This window comes from Gadus chalcogrammus, chromosome 4 (assembly GCF_026213295.1).
Source record: "Gadus chalcogrammus isolate NIFS_2021 chromosome 4, NIFS_Gcha_1.0, whole genome shotgun sequence".
Lineage (NCBI taxonomy): Eukaryota > Metazoa > Chordata > Actinopteri > Gadiformes > Gadidae > Gadus > Gadus chalcogrammus.
In genome coordinates this window covers 4,167,551-4,185,403 of record NC_079415.1, presented here as the reverse complement: position 1 = coordinate 4,185,403, position 17,853 = coordinate 4,167,551, and the positions used below count along the sequence as shown (strand labels likewise).

General features: G+C 44.4%; 2 protein-coding genes across 2 annotated transcripts in view; both read right to left on the bottom strand.

Annotated features, from left to right (window-relative positions):
- Nucleotides 1-98: 98 nt before the first annotated feature.
- Nucleotides 99-10,762, bottom strand: LOC130380741 (chloride anion exchanger-like). The gene is made up of 19 exons (XM_056588058.1): nt 10,556-10,762; nt 10,234-10,373; nt 9,803-9,913; nt 8,853-9,013; nt 8,237-8,401; nt 5,931-6,083; nt 5,701-5,783; nt 5,438-5,585; nt 4,327-4,440; nt 3,584-3,661; nt 3,168-3,263; nt 2,666-2,772; nt 2,208-2,277; nt 2,006-2,098; nt 1,825-1,899; nt 1,342-1,539; nt 857-911; nt 610-746; nt 99-237 (listed from the first exon to the last, which is right to left on the bottom strand). Exons 1-19 carry the CDS (start codon nt 10,681-10,683, stop codon nt 223-225), a joined length of 2,127 nt encoding a protein of 708 aa, XP_056444033.1. The 5' UTR covers nt 10,684-10,762; the 3' UTR covers nt 99-222.
- Nucleotides 10,763-11,076: 314 nt separating this feature from the next.
- LOC130380739 (chloride anion exchanger-like) overlaps nt 11,077-17,853 on the bottom strand; it is a 13,740-nt gene continuing 6,963 nt past the window's right edge. Inside the window, exons 10-21 of the mRNA XM_056588054.1 lie at nt 17,751-17,853; nt 17,014-17,091; nt 16,735-16,830; nt 15,982-16,088; nt 15,222-15,291; nt 14,811-14,903; nt 14,136-14,231; nt 13,250-13,480; nt 12,749-12,803; nt 12,319-12,464; nt 12,152-12,199; nt 11,077-11,597 (exon numbers count right to left, since the gene is read on the bottom strand). The exon at nt 17,751-17,853 is cut by the window's right edge and continues 11 nt beyond it. Coding sequence (XP_056444029.1) covers nt 11,571-11,597; nt 12,152-12,199; nt 12,319-12,464; nt 12,749-12,803; nt 13,250-13,480; nt 14,136-14,231; nt 14,811-14,903; nt 15,222-15,291; nt 15,982-16,088; nt 16,735-16,830; nt 17,014-17,091; nt 17,751-17,853 — 1,150 coding nt within the window. The 3' untranslated portion in view covers nt 11,077-11,570. The remainder of the gene's footprint in view (nt 11,598-12,151; nt 12,200-12,318; nt 12,465-12,748; nt 12,804-13,249; nt 13,481-14,135; nt 14,232-14,810; nt 14,904-15,221; nt 15,292-15,981; nt 16,089-16,734; nt 16,831-17,013; nt 17,092-17,750) is intronic.

Genomic DNA, 17,853 nt, shown 5'->3' with positions numbered 1-17,853 from the left:
TCAAACAATGTACAACGTAGTGCAGTTTCCTTTTCTAAATCAGTCAGCGGCCCTTGAAGTCTAATGGCCTCCTACAGTCTGCTGACAGCCAACTGAAACACACAAACACATCCGACAGTTGGAACCAGACCTTCATCACTGAAACGGTCAATATCAAGTTGCTGTTCTTTGTTTTACACCATTCTTTCTTAATTTCATCGAAGTAGGGTCCGAATATTTCCATCAACCCCTACGGAGCTATATGTAAAGGGAGAAATACAAGTGAAAATGCAATTCTAAATATTCTAAACCCATTACATGGATAAATGGTGCAGCTGAGTCCACACAATTGCCCTTTCAATGTCTCGGTGTTTAATTCAATTCTGCAAAATATCAATGTCATTCTAACATTTATATTTGTATAGTGTCAAATTGGAAATGTTTGTACAGATGGATAATTAACAGGGGGCTATGAACACCCACAAATCAGGACACATTTGTCACATGTTATGTTTGCCCACCATTTTGTCTTTTGCCAAACTTTGTGTGACTGAAGACATTGAGCTGTCATGTAAGTATGTAATGTCTTCAAACTAGCCGGCTTAGGAGATCCAGCTGTTCGTTCCTTACCACTGAACCCGGGGGATGGGCTCCTTTCTGGGACTCGAGGACACTCAGTGTAGCGTCGTGAAGACTAGGGTAGAAGATGGACCGGCTGACGTCATCGTCGAAAAACGCGCATCTGTGTAATTTCTCCAGGATACATTCTGTAAAAACACGCATGAGACAAATCGCATGTCAAGATATTAATCCAATCTGCGTTATTTAGTTCAGAATTGGTGTAAATTGATGAAACTATACATATTTTTTTATATACCGTCGCAAGAAACGATGTACACATCCACGCGAAGACGGATGAACTCTTTCACAACCTGCAAAGAAGACGTTTTGTGTTGACAACCAGAGAGTAGTAGTTATATTCTACCCAAGAATACATCTTCACTTTACGCTTAAACCCTGAGACAGGCAACAGGGGATGCAATGCAATGGGGCACATTTTGATTTAACAATATAACTTTATTCCACTACATACAATTGCTCTTTAATACTTGGTAGATGTTTAAATCCCAAGCAACTTTCAGCGTCTACAGATATAGTTCTTTAAGGAGCAGGTGAGGTTAGGCCTGTGTGAGCCACACTTCTAACTAACTAACCAATACCTCCTGTGTGCCAGCAGAGGGCGCCAAACTCACTTTACTTCATAACGAGCTTCATAACGTACCGAGAAGGTATGAATCTATTGTGGTTTGGATAAAATAATCCACCAAACATTCGTTAATTCCAGACAATTTAAAGCCAGACCATTTTGAGTCCGGTGATACCCGCGATGTCCAGGAAGGTGACGGCGGAGAAGTCGAGGATGAGGCTGTGGAGGTCCACTCTGGGCACGGAGACGTAGGAGGGAAGATTCCCTTTCCAGTCGATCTGCATCGGTTGCTCCGGTTCGTCTGCATGCATGTCCGGCCAGGTGGCCACCACGTCGCCCTCATGCCTTGATGCCTGGAAAAATCATTTTATGATCAAATTAACCACATTTCTTTTGCGTTCTTTTTTTTTTCCAACAAAATTGAAAGTTGAAAGAACCTAGGCCTAGTACCTACTGATGTTTGAAACATACTTTTTAATTATTGTCCATGATCCAGATAAAAAAAACTGGCCATTTCCATTATGTAACAAATTATTCTGGAGGATGATGTTCAATTAAGTCTTACTGATGTGTGTATCTCTTTGTAAATAACCCGGAGTGAAAACGGTCGGGAAACAGAACATGTAACTTTAACTTACCCATTTAGAGGTATCCTTCATCTTCCTCTCAGCCTTGTTCCGTTTTCGCAGAACCTTCAATGGATTGAACCCAACCTGAAATGCAAATTAAATTTCCTGTTGTGTTACAAAGTACAAAAGGCTGAGGCTGTTATGCGTCTCATGGAACTGAGGGTTGATTATAAATAAGCTGTCCACTTACCGCATCGTTAAGCTTTTCCCTGAAGAAGTCCACGTTGGCGAAGAATATGGGGGAGGGGATCTTGAAGATCACGACCCCTTTCTGCGCTGTGATCTGAAATCAAAACGACGATTGATTTGGGTTCTTGACGAGTCATGACATCACACCCCCCATGTAGTTAAGGGGCTATTGTACAAAATGTTGTGCCATGAAACTTACTTACACACATGTAGTCTTTACGATCTCTGTAGAGGTCAGTCCCGGTGAGGTTTGCCAACACAGAACAGCGAGGACTAGAGCAAAATAATTACATTTACATTTAAATTGAGGGCATTTAGCAGACGCTTTTATCCAGAGTGACCTGCAATAGGTACATTTGTCCGAAGTTAGAGAAATAACACTATATCGCTGTCGGTACAGTAAGGATGTTCATAGAAACCAGTGCAAAGCAATTACAAGTGTTTGGTTAACCCATTCGCCGTAGACAATAATAGCTGGGATAAGATGCCACACAATGCTAAGTACCATTTTTAAGTGCAAAAAAAGTGCAATATAAAAGAAAAAATCTATAATTAGTGTTAATGTGGTTCGTTACAAAGGCCTTAGACCCTTCTAACTTGATCCCTTGAGCAAGGCCCCCTAAGGCCCAGCCAAAGTGTGGACCAACTCGTGTGCACGTACAACTGAGTCCTGAAGACCACGGTGAGCAGCTCTACGCCCAGGCCCACGCCCAAGCCCAGGTCCAGACCCAGCAGGATGGAGGCCAGGCATGTCACCACCCACACCACCTGGGGAACCAGAGCACAGCTTAAAGAACCAGAACACAGCCTAAAGAACCAGAACACAGCTTAAAGAACCAGAACTCTCTCTCTCTCTCTCCTCTCTCTCTCTCTCTCTCTCTCTCTCTCTCTCTCTCTCTCTCTCTCTCTCTCTCTCTCTCTCTCTCTCTCAGTCTCTCTCTCAGTCTCTATCTCTCTCTCTCTCTCTCAGCCTCTCTCTCAGTCTTTCTCTCTCTCTCTCTCTCTCTCTCTCAGTCTCTCTCTCTCAGTCTCTCTCTCTCTCTCTCTCTCTCTCTCTCTCTCTCTCTCTCTCTCTCTCTCTCTCTCTCTCTCTCTCTCTCTCTCTCTCTCTCTCTCTCTCTCTCTCTCTCTCTCTCTCTCTCTCTCTTTCTCTTTCTACGTACCAAGTCCAGTTTGTCCTTCCTCCACAGTGATGGCAGGATGGAGACCTGCATCAGCATGCCCTTCAGGTTCACCACCACTAGGGCCCCCAGGACCGACTGGAGGACAGGCAGACAGACAGGCAGACAGGCAGACAGGCAGACAGGCAGACAGACAGGCAGGCAGACAGACAGGCAGACAGGCAGAAACAGACGGACGCAGAAAGACGGCCAGACAATCCAACGATTGAGACCCTATTTTTACCCTATGTTTACATTTACATTTCGGAGATTAGTTTACAATAAATGCGTAACAAACATAAGTGTGTAGATTCCTTCACCTTTGGTGACATGGCGAAGGCCTAGAACTTGACAACGCACAAAATGACATGATGCTACGCATCACAACACAGCAGCGCGGGGGGCGGCGGGGGTCTCACCTTGGGCAACGGCGCCAACAGGAACCCCAGCGCCAAGGTAACCAGCATGGCCATCATGGCCGCCACCAGCCCTGCGATCTGCACACAGAAACACAGAGAAACCCTTCAAAAGTTAATGTTTAGTCTTCCCCTCCTGCGGTGCGACGGTCGTCACGATACTTTGACGATGTCGTGCCATATAACGATGAACACGAATACAACGTTATAAATGTCTCCTAAAAAGGTAGAGGTCATCATCATGTTTAAATAAGTTTGAGGAGACAACGTGCCGAGGCGTTGTCTCTGAACTCTGTATACATGGTGAGAGAGGATAACAATACTGCTTGGCTCAATAGTTAACGACCTGAGGATTTACGACGATTTACGACGTCAGCGTTTTACCACGGTTTACGTTTTACAACAAATACAAAGGTTTACAACAAACATAAAAAACGTGTTTGCGAAATTGATTAGAGAATGTTTCAACATCTTCACCTCCATTTCACAAACACTGTTTAAGTTTTTCATGTTTACTACTTTCAGGAGGGGGAAAATAACAGATTTATTTCTCATTAGGTCAAATGTCACACAACCATAACATAACAGGAGCCCTCAAACCATGTCATAGGACAACAGGATCACCCAGGTCAAGCAGGTCAAATCTTCATAAATCAGCAATCAACTCTTGACAGCAAGGTCGTAACTCCTCAGGTCGTTAGATCTCGACCCAATCTGTGTTCTATCGTCTCCATGGTACCTGTTACCTGTGTTTTGCCGCCAGAGCTCTCTTGAATCGCCGTCCGAGACAACGCCGTGCTCGCCGCGAAAGACTTAAAGCTGGCGCCGAACATGTTGCTGACCCCGAACGCGATCAGCTCCTGTCAACGTGGCGACGAAACTGGTGAGAGTCAATTATTCATTGATCGATTCATTACAAGTAGGGCATTTTTACTAGACGCTTTTATCCAAAGCGACTTACATCGGTTAATACACACATTGACCCACCGACACACCGACGGCAGAGTCGACCATGCAAGATGACAGCCAGCTCGTCAGGAGCAGTTAGGGTTAAGTGTCTTGCTCAGGGACACATCAACACTCGGAGAAGCTAGGAGAAGCTGCGGATCGAACTAGCAACCTTTTGGTTACAAGACAACTGCTCTACCTCCTGAGCTAAGCCCTCCTCTGAGAATCATATTGTTCATCAATAGTTCACTCAAAGAATTGTAAGGTTATAACGCAAAGAAAACTCCCTGTCGGGAAATATTTCACCTTTGACCTTTCCACCTCCCAGTGGAAAATGTAAAAACAAAAGAGAAACCAAAAAAACAACGTCCTCATGGATCGGGGAGTATCATGACTTCCTATGTGCTGACTAATCTGTTCTTTCTGTCAGCTCATTAACCTGGTTCTTCCTGTCTGCTAACTGACTTGGTTCTTCCTGTTTGCTCACAAACCTGGTTCTTCTTGTCTGCTCACAAACCTGGTTCTTCTCGTCTGCTCAATAACCTGGTTCTTCCTGTGTGTTCACTTACCTGTTTCTTCCTGTGCTAACTGACTTGCTTCTTCCTGTGTGTTCACTTACCTGGTTCTACCTGTCAGCTCACTAACCTGGTCTTTCAGCGTGCTACCTGACCTGGTTCTTCCTCTCTGCTCGCTAACCTGGTTCTTCCTGTCTGCTAAAGGAACCTGGTTCTTCCTGCATGATTACTAACTGACCTGGTTCTTCCTGTGCCAGCTGACCTGTTTCTTCCTGTCCGCTCACTAACCCGGTTCTTCCTGTCTGCTCACGAACCTGGTTCTTCCTGCATGATTACTAACTGACCTGGTTCTTCCTGTGCTAAATGACTTGGTTCTTCTTGTGTGTTGACTGACCTGGTTCCCGTCGATGGTGTAATCGTGTTTGACGGAGTAGACCTTTGCGACCGAGTAGGCCACAGCGAAGCCAACGATGGCGACAGGGAAGGCCTCCATCGCACTCGCTTTCATCACGTCAATGTCCGGGGCGATGGGAGCCTCGTACCTGGAACGGTGGTTCATACTGGTCAATGATGGCGACTAGTGCTACTTCCTGGAACTAGAGTCAAGGCCTGGTCATCCATCGCAAATGGACTTCAAACCTTAGATGCATCACATACCCCCTCTTCATCTCACCAACAACAGTGATTTGGTATCTTTTCTCAAAGTCTAAGCCGTAGGAGACTCCACACGCAATCACGGTCTGGGGGAAACAGTTGCAGAGAGATTCGTTTTCTTCCAGGAACACAACAAGAGTCAATCAATGATAAACCAAAATTGACGAGCGCTGCTTTCGATAAATCAGTGGTCCTCGCAAAACTGTTCACCCGTAGAAATAGAGGGCTCTCACCATGATGACCTCAATGGGGATTGGAACAGGGAGCTTGTCTTTGTACATGTCGTTGACCTCCTTGTAGACGAACACCATCCCTATGATGAGGAGGGAGGTGACCAAGTCACAGAGGTTTGTGTCCCCGATCTTCACAAAGATCTCCTCCAGGGTCTGCAGGACGCAGGAAAATTATAAAAGTGACTCAGTCCCTGCGTGTAGGAGCAAAGACAAGAGTTCTCAGCTCAGACATAGACACACAGCTCTATGTCAATGCCACAGCGGCCACCCCACCTTCAACATCACCGTCATCCCCATCAAAACTCACCACGTGCCTGGAGGAGATAAAGGTATGGATGAGGCACAATTTCCTCCAACTCAACAGCGCCAAAACCGAAGCCATCCTGATCGGCACCTCTCACCAGACCAAATCATCATCCATAACCAGCATCAGTTTTTCTGGCTCAAATATCCCTCTCTCATCAACAGTAACAAATCTTGGTGTAAAAATGGACCCCCAGCTCACTTTTGAATCCCATATCAACCACCTCTGCAAGACCTCCTTCCATCACCTCCGCAACATTTCCAAACTCCGCCCCATTCTCTCCCTCTCAGACTCCGAAAAACTAGTTCATGCCTTTATCTCCTCCAGACTGGACTACTGTAACGCACTACTCATCGGTATCCCTAGCAAGAGCCTGCAGAGGCTTCAATACGTACAAAACTCTGCAGCTAGGATCCTGATGAGAGTGCGTAAGCATGAGCACATTACCCCCATTCTCCACTCACTCCACTGGCTTCCGGTTTCCACCCGGATTGAGTACAAGGTTTCCCTCCTCACTCACCAATCTATCCATGGACATGCCCCCCCATACCTCATAAGAACTTCTAAACCCACATAGCACAACACGCTCCCTCCGCTCCACTCACTCTAACCTCCTCCACATACCCAGAACCAAACTGAGGACCATGGGAGATAGGGCCTTCAGTGTTGCCGCCCCACGCCTGTGGAACGCCCTCCCTGACACCTTGAGGGCACCACAATCCACTGATTGTTTTAAAAAAGGTCTTAAAACATTTATTTTTTAAAAAAACCTTTGGCTCGCACTCTTAGATGTTTTTAAAACCCCCTTTTTATTTTTATTTTTGTTTTTAACCTGTAGCCCTTTGAGATCTTCGGATGAAAAGAGCACTATAAATTAAATGTATTATTATTATTATTATTCTCCTCCAGCTGGCCTCTGGTGACACTTTGCTTTCAAAATTCTAAAGTGAATTGGTTCACTTCATTTTGTGATAGGAGAAGGGTAAAAACGATTGGGGTAGAGGAGGCTTATAACATAGACACATGGGACTTTCCTTCAGACAACCATGTTGTTTGAAGGACAATCTTTAGCGTAGCAGATATAGTTTTGATATACTTTGAAATGATCTCGCACAAAGCCAAACATAGCCTAATCACAAAGCACAAAACAACGCAATATATTTGAATAATATTCCTCAATAATAGGGCTACGCAACATCTTTTCAAAAGTTAAACAAATATGTGTTGCTATATTGCTGATCCTATCAAAGTGTCGGTAGAACTGACCTTTTCTAATACAATGCGTGCAATAGATAATGTACGCTTCAAGATTATGTTTTAGGGAACGACCGAAGTGCCATGGAATCAGCATGATGACTATATGGTCTGGAGGCACGCATGGACGACTGCAGAGTTAATCTAGTGTAAAGGGCTACTAAAGGCTGGAGTTTACAACACACACCAGAGGATTCGTCTCCATAAAACTTGGTGCCAGCAGGATCTATTTTAGTCCAACATGGGTGTGCAGAAAGAGTGTCTCAGTCTCCTTGCATAACACATTACATGCTCATTAAAATATATACAAAATATTAAATAATAGGAGAAGATTCATATCAAATACCTAAAAGTAAGAATAATTAATACATTAATCAAAAAGTTTAGAAAATGAAAATTTATATGAAGTAAATCTTAATGTCAAAGATCGGTAGGAATACTGATGCAATCCATCTTGACTGGCCCATTTAGGAATAGCAGTTAGCATTACTAGCATGACTAGCATCACTAGCGTCACTAGCATCACTAGCATCAGTAGCATCACTAGCATCACTAGCATCAGTAGCATCACTAGCATCAGTAGCATCACTAGAATCAGGAGTATCAGTAGCATCAGTAGCATCACACCCCTCAAGGCGTGATGCTAGTGATGCTAATGATGCTAGTGATGCTAATGATGCTGTGGACTCTACAGTGGCATCAACTGATGGAGCTAACCCATTGTGGTGTTGGGGCGTCGTTGACCTACATATATGATGGCCAGCACTCCATTGAAACTTGTCACCTCCAGGCCCAGGATGAACTTGAGCTGGGACACCAGGATGTGGACGGCGGCCGCGGTGGTGAAGCCCGACACCAGCGTGTCAGACAGATACCTGACCACGAAGCCCACCTGCAGCAAGCCCATGCCCAGCTGGAGGGAGGGGGAGAGAGGGGGGGTGGGGGGGGGAGGTTATAGGGTTATGTTTTAGGGAAATTATGACCCCTTGTATAGATATATATATATATATATATATACAGAATAAATAACCAAAGTAGACGCATGTAAAGCTTATCGCGTCTAATTTGTGGAAATAACTTTAAACTTTTTTTGTTTAAAAAAGTTTACACTTCACTGGTATAAACAAGTATACTTTACACCAGCGCTGATTTCACTAGTGTCGGCCGGTGTGTCTTCACTGTAACCAGCCAATTACGTGCTTCCAGATGCCCGCTTCCAGCAACGTGATTGGTTGAAACAAACAAATAGGTGATCAAAAGTCTGATTTGGGCGACTACCTAACCCCTAACACTCAGCACCCGCAGGCTGGGTGTTGAGTTGGGGTACGTGAGAGTCGGAGGTGATGGAGGCGGGGGGGTCCCACCTGGTACATCCCCACCAGGAAGGTCATGGACGAGGCCACCAGCACCCTCTTCTGCTCCTTGTCCTTGCCATCGAACCCTGGGATGTCCACAGCGTCGCCTTTCTCAGGAACCATGGTGGTGACCACGGCCGACACCATCAGACTCAGAACGGGGAAGGCTCCTAGAGAACGCAGGGGTGGAGGAGGGTGGAGGCGGGAGGAGGGTGGAGGAGGGTGGAGGAGGGTGGAGGTGACCACAGAGAATATAAAGGCAATTATCTTCACACCCTTGTACTCAGTCCCTCACTCTTTAAAAAATGAAAACCTGGTCATCACTGCAAAGCGAAAAATATTTGACCTGTTATTACCATCCGCCAACTTTTAGTGAGGGAAATGCTCGGAAACAATATCTGTGCTGATTGCCTTTGCCTACATCTGTATAAGATTGTCTAGATCTTAGATCGCTCCGTGATTGGTTCCGGCAATCCATTTGGCCTCTCAATCCCAGGGGCGGGCAACGACATACTTCTCAATGGCGGAGAAGCCTAGGGAGGGAGGGTTGATTCTTTCTCTAGACCTTCACACCCTAACGCCAACCCTCACTCTTTCACAAGGCAAACCTGGCTGTTACTGCAAAGTCAAATAGCATGACAAACATCGACTACATACACAACGTGAAGACTGTTTCACACACTTGGTACAAAATGTAACACAGACAGCGAGCTCTTCGGGAGCGGTTAGGGTGAGGCGTCTTGCTCAGGGACACCTCGAACTAGCAACCTTCTGGTTACAACCCACCCACTCTACCTCCTGAGGTAAGCCGACGAGCTAAGATGACGTGTAAACATGTTTGCCAACAGGCGTATTTCAACTTGCTGTACACTGACCCAAAGTCTGCAACTCCATCATAACAAACCTAACATTCAGAGAGAATGTCGGAGGAACGTTTGGGAGGGTTGTCCAGTGCTTACCGACTGAGATGTGTCTGGACGTCCCAAGGAAGAAGTAGGTGAGCATGGGAAAGAAGGCGGTGTAGAGGCCGTATTCGGGAGGCAGAGAGGCCAGCATGGCGAAGGCCAGGCCTAGGAGACGTCAACACGGCAGGCGAGGCGGAGGGGGAGCCGAGGTGATCGCGTGTCAAAGTGGGGGTCGGAAGGGAAGATTTGATTGAATTTCTTCCAAATGTCGAAATTTTGAGAAAATCGTATCGAAACATCCCACAAAACATTGGTGATACATCGGAGATGCATGTCCATATTTTTGACGGATTGTACTTTACTAAAACTAGAGAGACCAGACTAGAGTTGAGTCGAGAAACAAAACTTAAACTTTCAAAATGTTGTCTCTCGATACAAATACGTGAGCTGGTTCTTGTGCAAAAAGGAAAGCCTTTGGTCCTCACCTTGCATGACCGCTACCAGTCCAGTGCTGACCCCTGACACAATGTCCCCTAGCAACCAGCTTCTAATCTGGTAGATCCTCATCCAACCAATGATGGGGAAGAGAGACAGCCCGGCCTTTTTAGCCCGTTTGGTGTCCCACCTGTACACGCAAAACAACCATAACAACAACGCATGGAAGAATGTCTACATGTACATACAAAGACCCACCTCGTGCAATTAGTATGAATCAGAATGGGCCAAGCTAGAATCCAGAACGTTTTTGTACGTAGAAACGTGTAGAAATCCAGTAACCAAGTGGGAATTGGAAGGATTTGGACTTACTTGAAGTACTGAAGGACATGTTGAGAAAGAGTCTTGCGGTCCCTGCAGACTTTCTCATGTTTCTCAGCCAAGCTGTCCTCAGTGTACAGAGGTCTTGACACCATATACAAGCTCCTGGGGGATGCCATCCACACAACCGAAAGGAAAGAAAGGAAGGCAACGGGTCCCTTTGAGGCGTTTGAAGACTCTGTCTGAGATCTTACAGATCCCTTGCTCGGTTTTTATCCATATCCTGTTTAATCATTGACAGGATCTGCCACTGAAATTCCTTGTTCTGGACACACCCTTTGGAAAATAAAACATTTCAATTCGTGCTTTGAGATTCCACACTCAAGGAATAACCCTAGGGCCACTGGTTTATAGTCACACCTGTTTTGATTGAGCAACAGATTTCTGACTTCTATTGGAGGGTTAGGGAAATACATTTATATTCTCCCTAACCAAAACCAACCTCTCCTCTTCATAACAACACATGATTCACCTTTCCCAATCAGCTTCAAAGATTGTCATATAATATCGTTAATAACTCATTCCAATCAAGTCATGTTTTATGTTTTTATTTGTATTTTCAGGTGAAGTAAAGAAGCTTTTTGTCAATCTTTTGATTCAGAGAACAATATTTCATTCAGTCAGTGCACATCTTTTGATACATCACTCCCTTTATTGTCTTCGATATTCGTTTAGGAGAAACAGTTAAAGCCAATTCATAGTGAGGGTCATAACAAATAAAAGCAATCAAATGAAAAAATCCACTCAACAAAACCTTTACACAACTTTGCTATTTACAGTACAAAATGCAACAATGGCATGGATATAAAGTACAGGCACAATTGTATTAGTATCTTCTTTTTTTTATAAATATGTGAAGCAACGATTTCTGAAACATAATTTAAGAAAAAAAGGAATAGTGGAAATATGTAAAAAAGCAGGAATATATGCGTAAATATTTGTATTTTCTTTGTCTTTTCTTCTATTTTACATCTGAGTTTGAAGGCATTGCTTGAGGGGTGAAAGGTCAGAACTTTGTTTCTGGCCCCGGAGTCTGAGAATGAGAGAAATGACTGTGATTACTTCTACATTTAAGGCTAAATTACTACAAAGATGAATGGCATTAAAATGTTTGAAACTGCCAGATCTAGAATTTTCTAGATCTTACGAAATCATAACACTTATAACACAGATTAAATGAGCTGCAGGTAAGATTTAAGTGGAAATATTATTTGAGTGTAAATTCTAATATATCAGTCTGCTGTTGAAGCTGAATTGTTCTGTGAATATCTGTTTCAAGTTGTGCTGACCACCTCCCGGCTTTCCGACCAATCAGGGCTTTCTTCCCTGATTGGTTCATCTTGCCTGTCAATCACAGGTGAATGAAATGCACCATCTCTCCATGGGGGAGAGTCGTAGGGAGGGAAGGAGCAGGGGGGAGCAGAGAGGGAGTTAATTTTTTTTCAGGATGTTAAGATAAAATCCTGTTCTTTTCTGCTCTCTCTTTACATCCCTGGAATCTTACCTACAGCACCTTTATTGGTCTGAATGAAACACAATCTATATTAAATGGACATGCTAAACCTCTCTGTTTAACTGTTTACTTACGGTCTTCTCTCTGTTGCTGCGGTAATGAACTGTCGCCGTGGTGACCACCTAGAAAAACGACATCAATTACGACATCAGTACGATCTGCCTTTAAATACTGCGTGATAAAACCACTGTTATGCACAAGCTAAGGCCCAGGCCGGGAACAGGTGTACTGCTAACGATACCTTTTCGAGTTGCGATGACTTCTCGCTCGCTTCCGGGTGTTTCCCCAGGATGGCGAGCATGGCATCGTGCAGGGTCAGGTAGAAGATGGACGGATGGACCTCGTCGTCGAAGAAGCTGCAGGCGTGGAGCTTCTCCAGGATGTAGGCTGGAGAGGTGCGACGGGAAGTTCCGAAAACCGTTAGCATGAGAGCTAGCACTCGCTCGGCAGAAATTCTAGGCTTTCGACAAAAGTCTTTCAAAAACTTTGTAAAAAATAAAACCACACAATTAGACAGTGACACAATCCTCTGAGAATAATGACACTTTAATTACAAATTATTATTTTAATAACAAATAAATAAATAAATAAAACAAAAAGGCCTAATAAATGGTTTTGTTCACGTAAAAACAGCTCTAGAGCTAAAGGCGAACGAATCGCAGCACACTTACTATCACAAGCCACGATGTAAACCTCCACGTCAACTCGGACCAGCTCCTTCAGCATCTGGGACGATCAGGAGACAATAAGACAACAACAAACACAACAACATCGTTCAGCTAAGCTACTTGCCCAGAGTTAATCTCCAGACTCTGCATAGCTCCCCCCTTGCCCCCTCCACACACCCCTAACCCTGTTAGGCACTTATTGATTGTTTTATGTCCTGGCATTTAATGTGCAAACTTATTGTGTGTTGTACGTCCTTGCACTCAAAAACAGTACTTAGCATTGTGTAGCATCTTACCCTAGCTATGTCTTTTGTGTACGGGGAAGTTTGGTAACCTAGCGATCGTTAGTGCTTATCACTTGGTTCTATGACCATCCTTACGGCACCGACAGCGACATATTGTCGATTCTCCTTCTTCTGACAAATGTACGGATTGTAAGTTGCTTTGGATAAAAGCGTCTGCTCAACGCCCTAAATTAAATGCATGTTCAACACATCACCTCACCGTTTTGAGTCCCTTCAGAGCGGAGATGTCCAGGAAGGAGACGGCGGCAAAGTCCAGTACGAGGCTGTGGAGCTCCACTCTGGGCACAGAGATGTTGGCGGGCAGCTCCCGGTTCCAGTCGATCTTGATGGGCAGGTCTTTCAGGTTCACTGGTAGGTCCAGGTCTTCTTTATTGTCCCTGCCTTCCACCTCATCCTCCTCCTTCAGTCCACTCGAGGAGGTCAGCATTCCCTGGTGTCACGAGACGGTTTACTCGTTAACGGTCCGATTCCGAAAGATTTATCGTAAATCGGATTATTCCGAAATATTTATTTAGGTGAATTGCGACTAATGTGACGTTAAAGACTTTTTTGGGGATAATTATGTGACATTAATGATCATATATTATTATTAACAAATGAATAATACTTAATTGAATAATAAGGTGATCTCATTATCGTGTTTAGTTAAATTTAGCAATTAGTTTAGTAATAGTTTTGTGGACAGTCCCCTTTGATTAACTGTACAGTAAAAGGGAGCAGCTTTAGCCTATTGGGCTAATTTCCAGCTGTGGTCCTCAACCAGTTTTCAATAGGCAACCTAAAATACAATAAGAATAAAATACAACACATTACATTTATAATTACAACAGGCCTATGCAAAAGGGGGAAAGACAAACAATGGCGCAAACACATTGCACACAGTTGGAGCAAGAACAAACAAACGAGCACAGATGATGGCAAAGACATCAAGGCAGTTCATGTAACAAAATCAATACACAGGAGACAAGGGAAAAGAGGCCACAGAGGTCATATTGAAAGCACATACAACACAGAACATGCAGCCCGGTTACAGAGATGGAGTGGCGGAAACAACGACTGTGTAGAGTTTCCCATCAAAAACTTACTGTGGTCCATTCCATGTCTCCGTTCTTCAGAAGCTTCCGGATCGACCGCAGCGCTTTGTTGCGTTTCCGCAGTATCCTCAGTGGACTGAAACCGATCTGAGAAGAGAGTTGAGGTGTTTTTGGTACTCGGATCAGAAAGAGACAAACTAATCACTAGGTGACCTTGGGTGTCTTCAAAGGCGCCTCTAAATTAAATGTATTATTATTATTATTAATCGTGGTTAAGACCCAATCAGAGTCGGGTCAGAGTGCTCAAACGTTAATCGCTTTACCACTAACATATCTGGGAGTACAGCACACTTGTCATTTAAAGTTTGATTGAGGTAGAGAGGCACATCCAGCACGGCAAAGCTGGGCGTGACACAATCAATTGTCAATCACTTTCAATTTGATCAATCAAAGTTTGAATTCATGTTGAATCAAAGATTGTGAACAAAGTTGTTTTTTTAATCTTGATTTGCTCATGCAAGGGATTCTTTGAAACAATTCCTCAATGCAATTGTGAACTAAATGAATCGCACTATTGCAAAGTGCTTTGAATGCAGGTTAGGAAAAGTAATAAATAAATGAAGTACATCAATTGATTTGGTTTCTGATATTGATTTGATGGTGAATGAGAGCCGCCCTGGCTAGCTAAAACCTGATGAGCTAATATTAGCCAGTTTTTAAACGTACTGCTTCGGTGAGCTTGGTCTTGAAGAACTCGATGTTGGCGAAGAAGATGGGCGAAGGAATCCTGAAGATCTTCACGCCCTCAGGCTCATTGATCTAAGAACGGAACGGAAACAGGACAAATCTCGTCAAGACATTCTCCAGTGCCGTGTTCATCACTATTGGAGTGAATGGTACTTCAAGGACATATTTCTTCTCTTATATAAATATATATACATCATAGAAATGCATTTATATTCATTGATATTTTTATATTTTTTATAGTAAGTATAAGTAAACACAACTACTGACTCTTTAGTAAATATCCTAATGCATCGTTCTAAGACATGGCTAATGTGACCTGACACACTTAGATCATGAGTGAATGAATGAGTAAATGAAGCTCTTCATGCGCTGGAGGAACCCTATACGTACGTAGTGGTAGTCCTTGCGGTCCTTGTAGATGTCCGTTCCGTTGATGTTAGCCAGGACGCTACAACGGGGGCTAACGGTTCCAGACAGGAAAACAAAAAACACACAAAAACACATCCGATTCAACACTGCCTTCTTACGGCAGTAAAATGTTTTCAGTGAAGTCCTGAACTCAGTGGCCCCATCTCTATCACAGACAAACCCAACTGGGGACGCATAAGTTGGGAGACACCGCCTTAACTCTTCCAAGCTTCTCGTCACTCTACGTCAGGGGTCTAACTCGTGGCGCCAGGCCCTCTACCTAATTTTATGTTTGTTTTTCAAATCCATTGAATAAGAATAATAAATCATTGAACAGTTATCTACCGATTGTACTGTTGCCATGTAATCATAATGAAATAACTATAAACACGTTAGATTGACTGAACAAGGGTTGTAGAAGGACACCTGTTCCCATCAAGTGGTGTGGTCTGAAGCCTCGGCCATACAGGTTATGTTATTATAACACAGAGCAATGTGCTTACATATATTTTAAAATTGATGTATTTACAAGTATGCAATGTATATGTGTGCACTTCAATAAATAATTATCAAACGCAGAGACTGTTGTTTACAATAACTTAAGAAATAGTTAAATTAAAGTTACAACCGGCCCTTTGAGGGCCACCATTATGCTTACGTGGCCCGGGGTGAAAAGGAGTTTGAGACCCCTGCTCTAGGTACAACAGAGTCATTGTTGGATAAAGTAACACAAAGCACATACAACTGAGCCCGGAAGACCACAGTGATGAGTTCGATCCCCAGTCCGACCGCCAAGCCCAGGTCCAGACCCAAGAAGATGGACGCGATGCAGGTCACCAACCATACCACCTGGCAGGACCGACAGGAACGAGTGTTAATGTTCAGTCAGGGGAGGTTTGTGTTCAGTCAAGGGAGGTTTGTGTTCAGTCAGGGGAGGTTTGTGTTCAGTCAAGGGAGGTTTGTGTTCAGTCAGGGGAGGTTTGTGTTCAGTCAGGGGAGGTTTATGTTCAGTGTGCCGATCTCCTATCACTATCATCTTTACAACTGTACAAACTTGCACCTGTGCGTCCTAGGAATGTCTGAATGTAGATGATTGATAATGAAGTGCGCTCTGGTGTGACGTTTTTATTAAACATGCATGTACTGGTGTATACGTGTATTATGACACTTCAGATTTAGAGTGTTGTTTACATTAGGTAAGTGATAGATTAGATCCCATGGATAAGATTACATTTTATGGACCCTATTGCACAGGGAGTACAACGCAAAACAACACATTGAAGCGCAGCGCAGGAAGCATCAAGTCAGATACTAATCTATCGTTAAGGACAGTTTACACAGACGTGTACACAACTGAGAACTAGGGACCAACAAACTAACCGATTTACAGTACGCCCAGGAATCCACCCCCATATGTGGGGCTTCTGAGATGCTTGCCCAACTCCATGGTCCACTTTGAACATCTGACCGATTATTGAAATGAAGATAGACTCACGCAGTCCGGCTTGTCCCGACGCCAGAGGTAGGGCACCTCCGTCACCTGCATCAGCATGCCCTTCAGGTTCACCAGCACCACCGCGCCCAGCACCGACTGCAAGGGTCACCAAAAGGTCAAGGGTCAAAGGTCGATTGGTCACACTCACTGGTGAGCAATCGTGATCTCTCTCTCTCTCGCTCTCTCTCTCTCTCTCTCTCTCTCTCTCTCTCTCTCTCTCTCTCTCTCTCTCTCTCTCTCTCTCTCTCTCTCTCTCTCTCTCTCTCTCTCTCTCTGTACCCGGGGGAGGGGCTCCAGGAGGAATCCGATCGCCAAGGTAACGATCATCACTATGATGGCGGACAGGAGGCCGGCCACCTGGACAGGGAACAGAGGTCGAAGAAGAAGGGTGTAAACGTTACGACAACACAGTGACGAGACCTCAACACTGTAGGGTGCAGTGTGCAGGCAGGGACGGGGCAGTGCAATGCGATCCCATGTTGTACATTGCTATGAACAAGGTCGCCTCAGAGATAGAGTATGAGAAACCAATGAAAATTGGTGACCTGCAGAGAGAGAGAGAGAGAGAGAGAGAGAGAGAGAGAGAGAGAGAGAGAGAGAGAGAGAGAGAGAGAGAGAGAGAGAGAGAGAGAGAGAGAGAGAGGGAGTGGATGGATGGATGGATGGATGGATGGATGGATGGATGGATGGATGGATGGATGGATGGATGGAGAGAGAGAGAGAGAGAGAGAGAGAGAGAGAACAAATTGTAGAGGAAAATGAAGACATAAATATGAAGGATTATTACACATTATATGCTCTACAATTAATAATTAGGAACACAGAAAGTGTACTCATGTGTTGCATGAGTAGTATTAAGAGGAAAACTAATTTAGCTGGTCTCCTTAACATCAGACACTCAATCCCAGCAAATGTCTACTTCATTGCCGTCCGTCGTTTGATTATCCATCGGTTATTGAGCGACTCTTGTTTCTGTGCTGTAGGAGGACGGTGTGAAGCGCGTCTGTGGGTCCTACCTGCGTCTTGCCCCCGGTACTCTCCTGCACGGCGCTCCTGGACAGAGCCGTGCTCGCCGCAAACGACTTGAAGGACGCGCCGAAGATGTTGCTAACCCCGAAG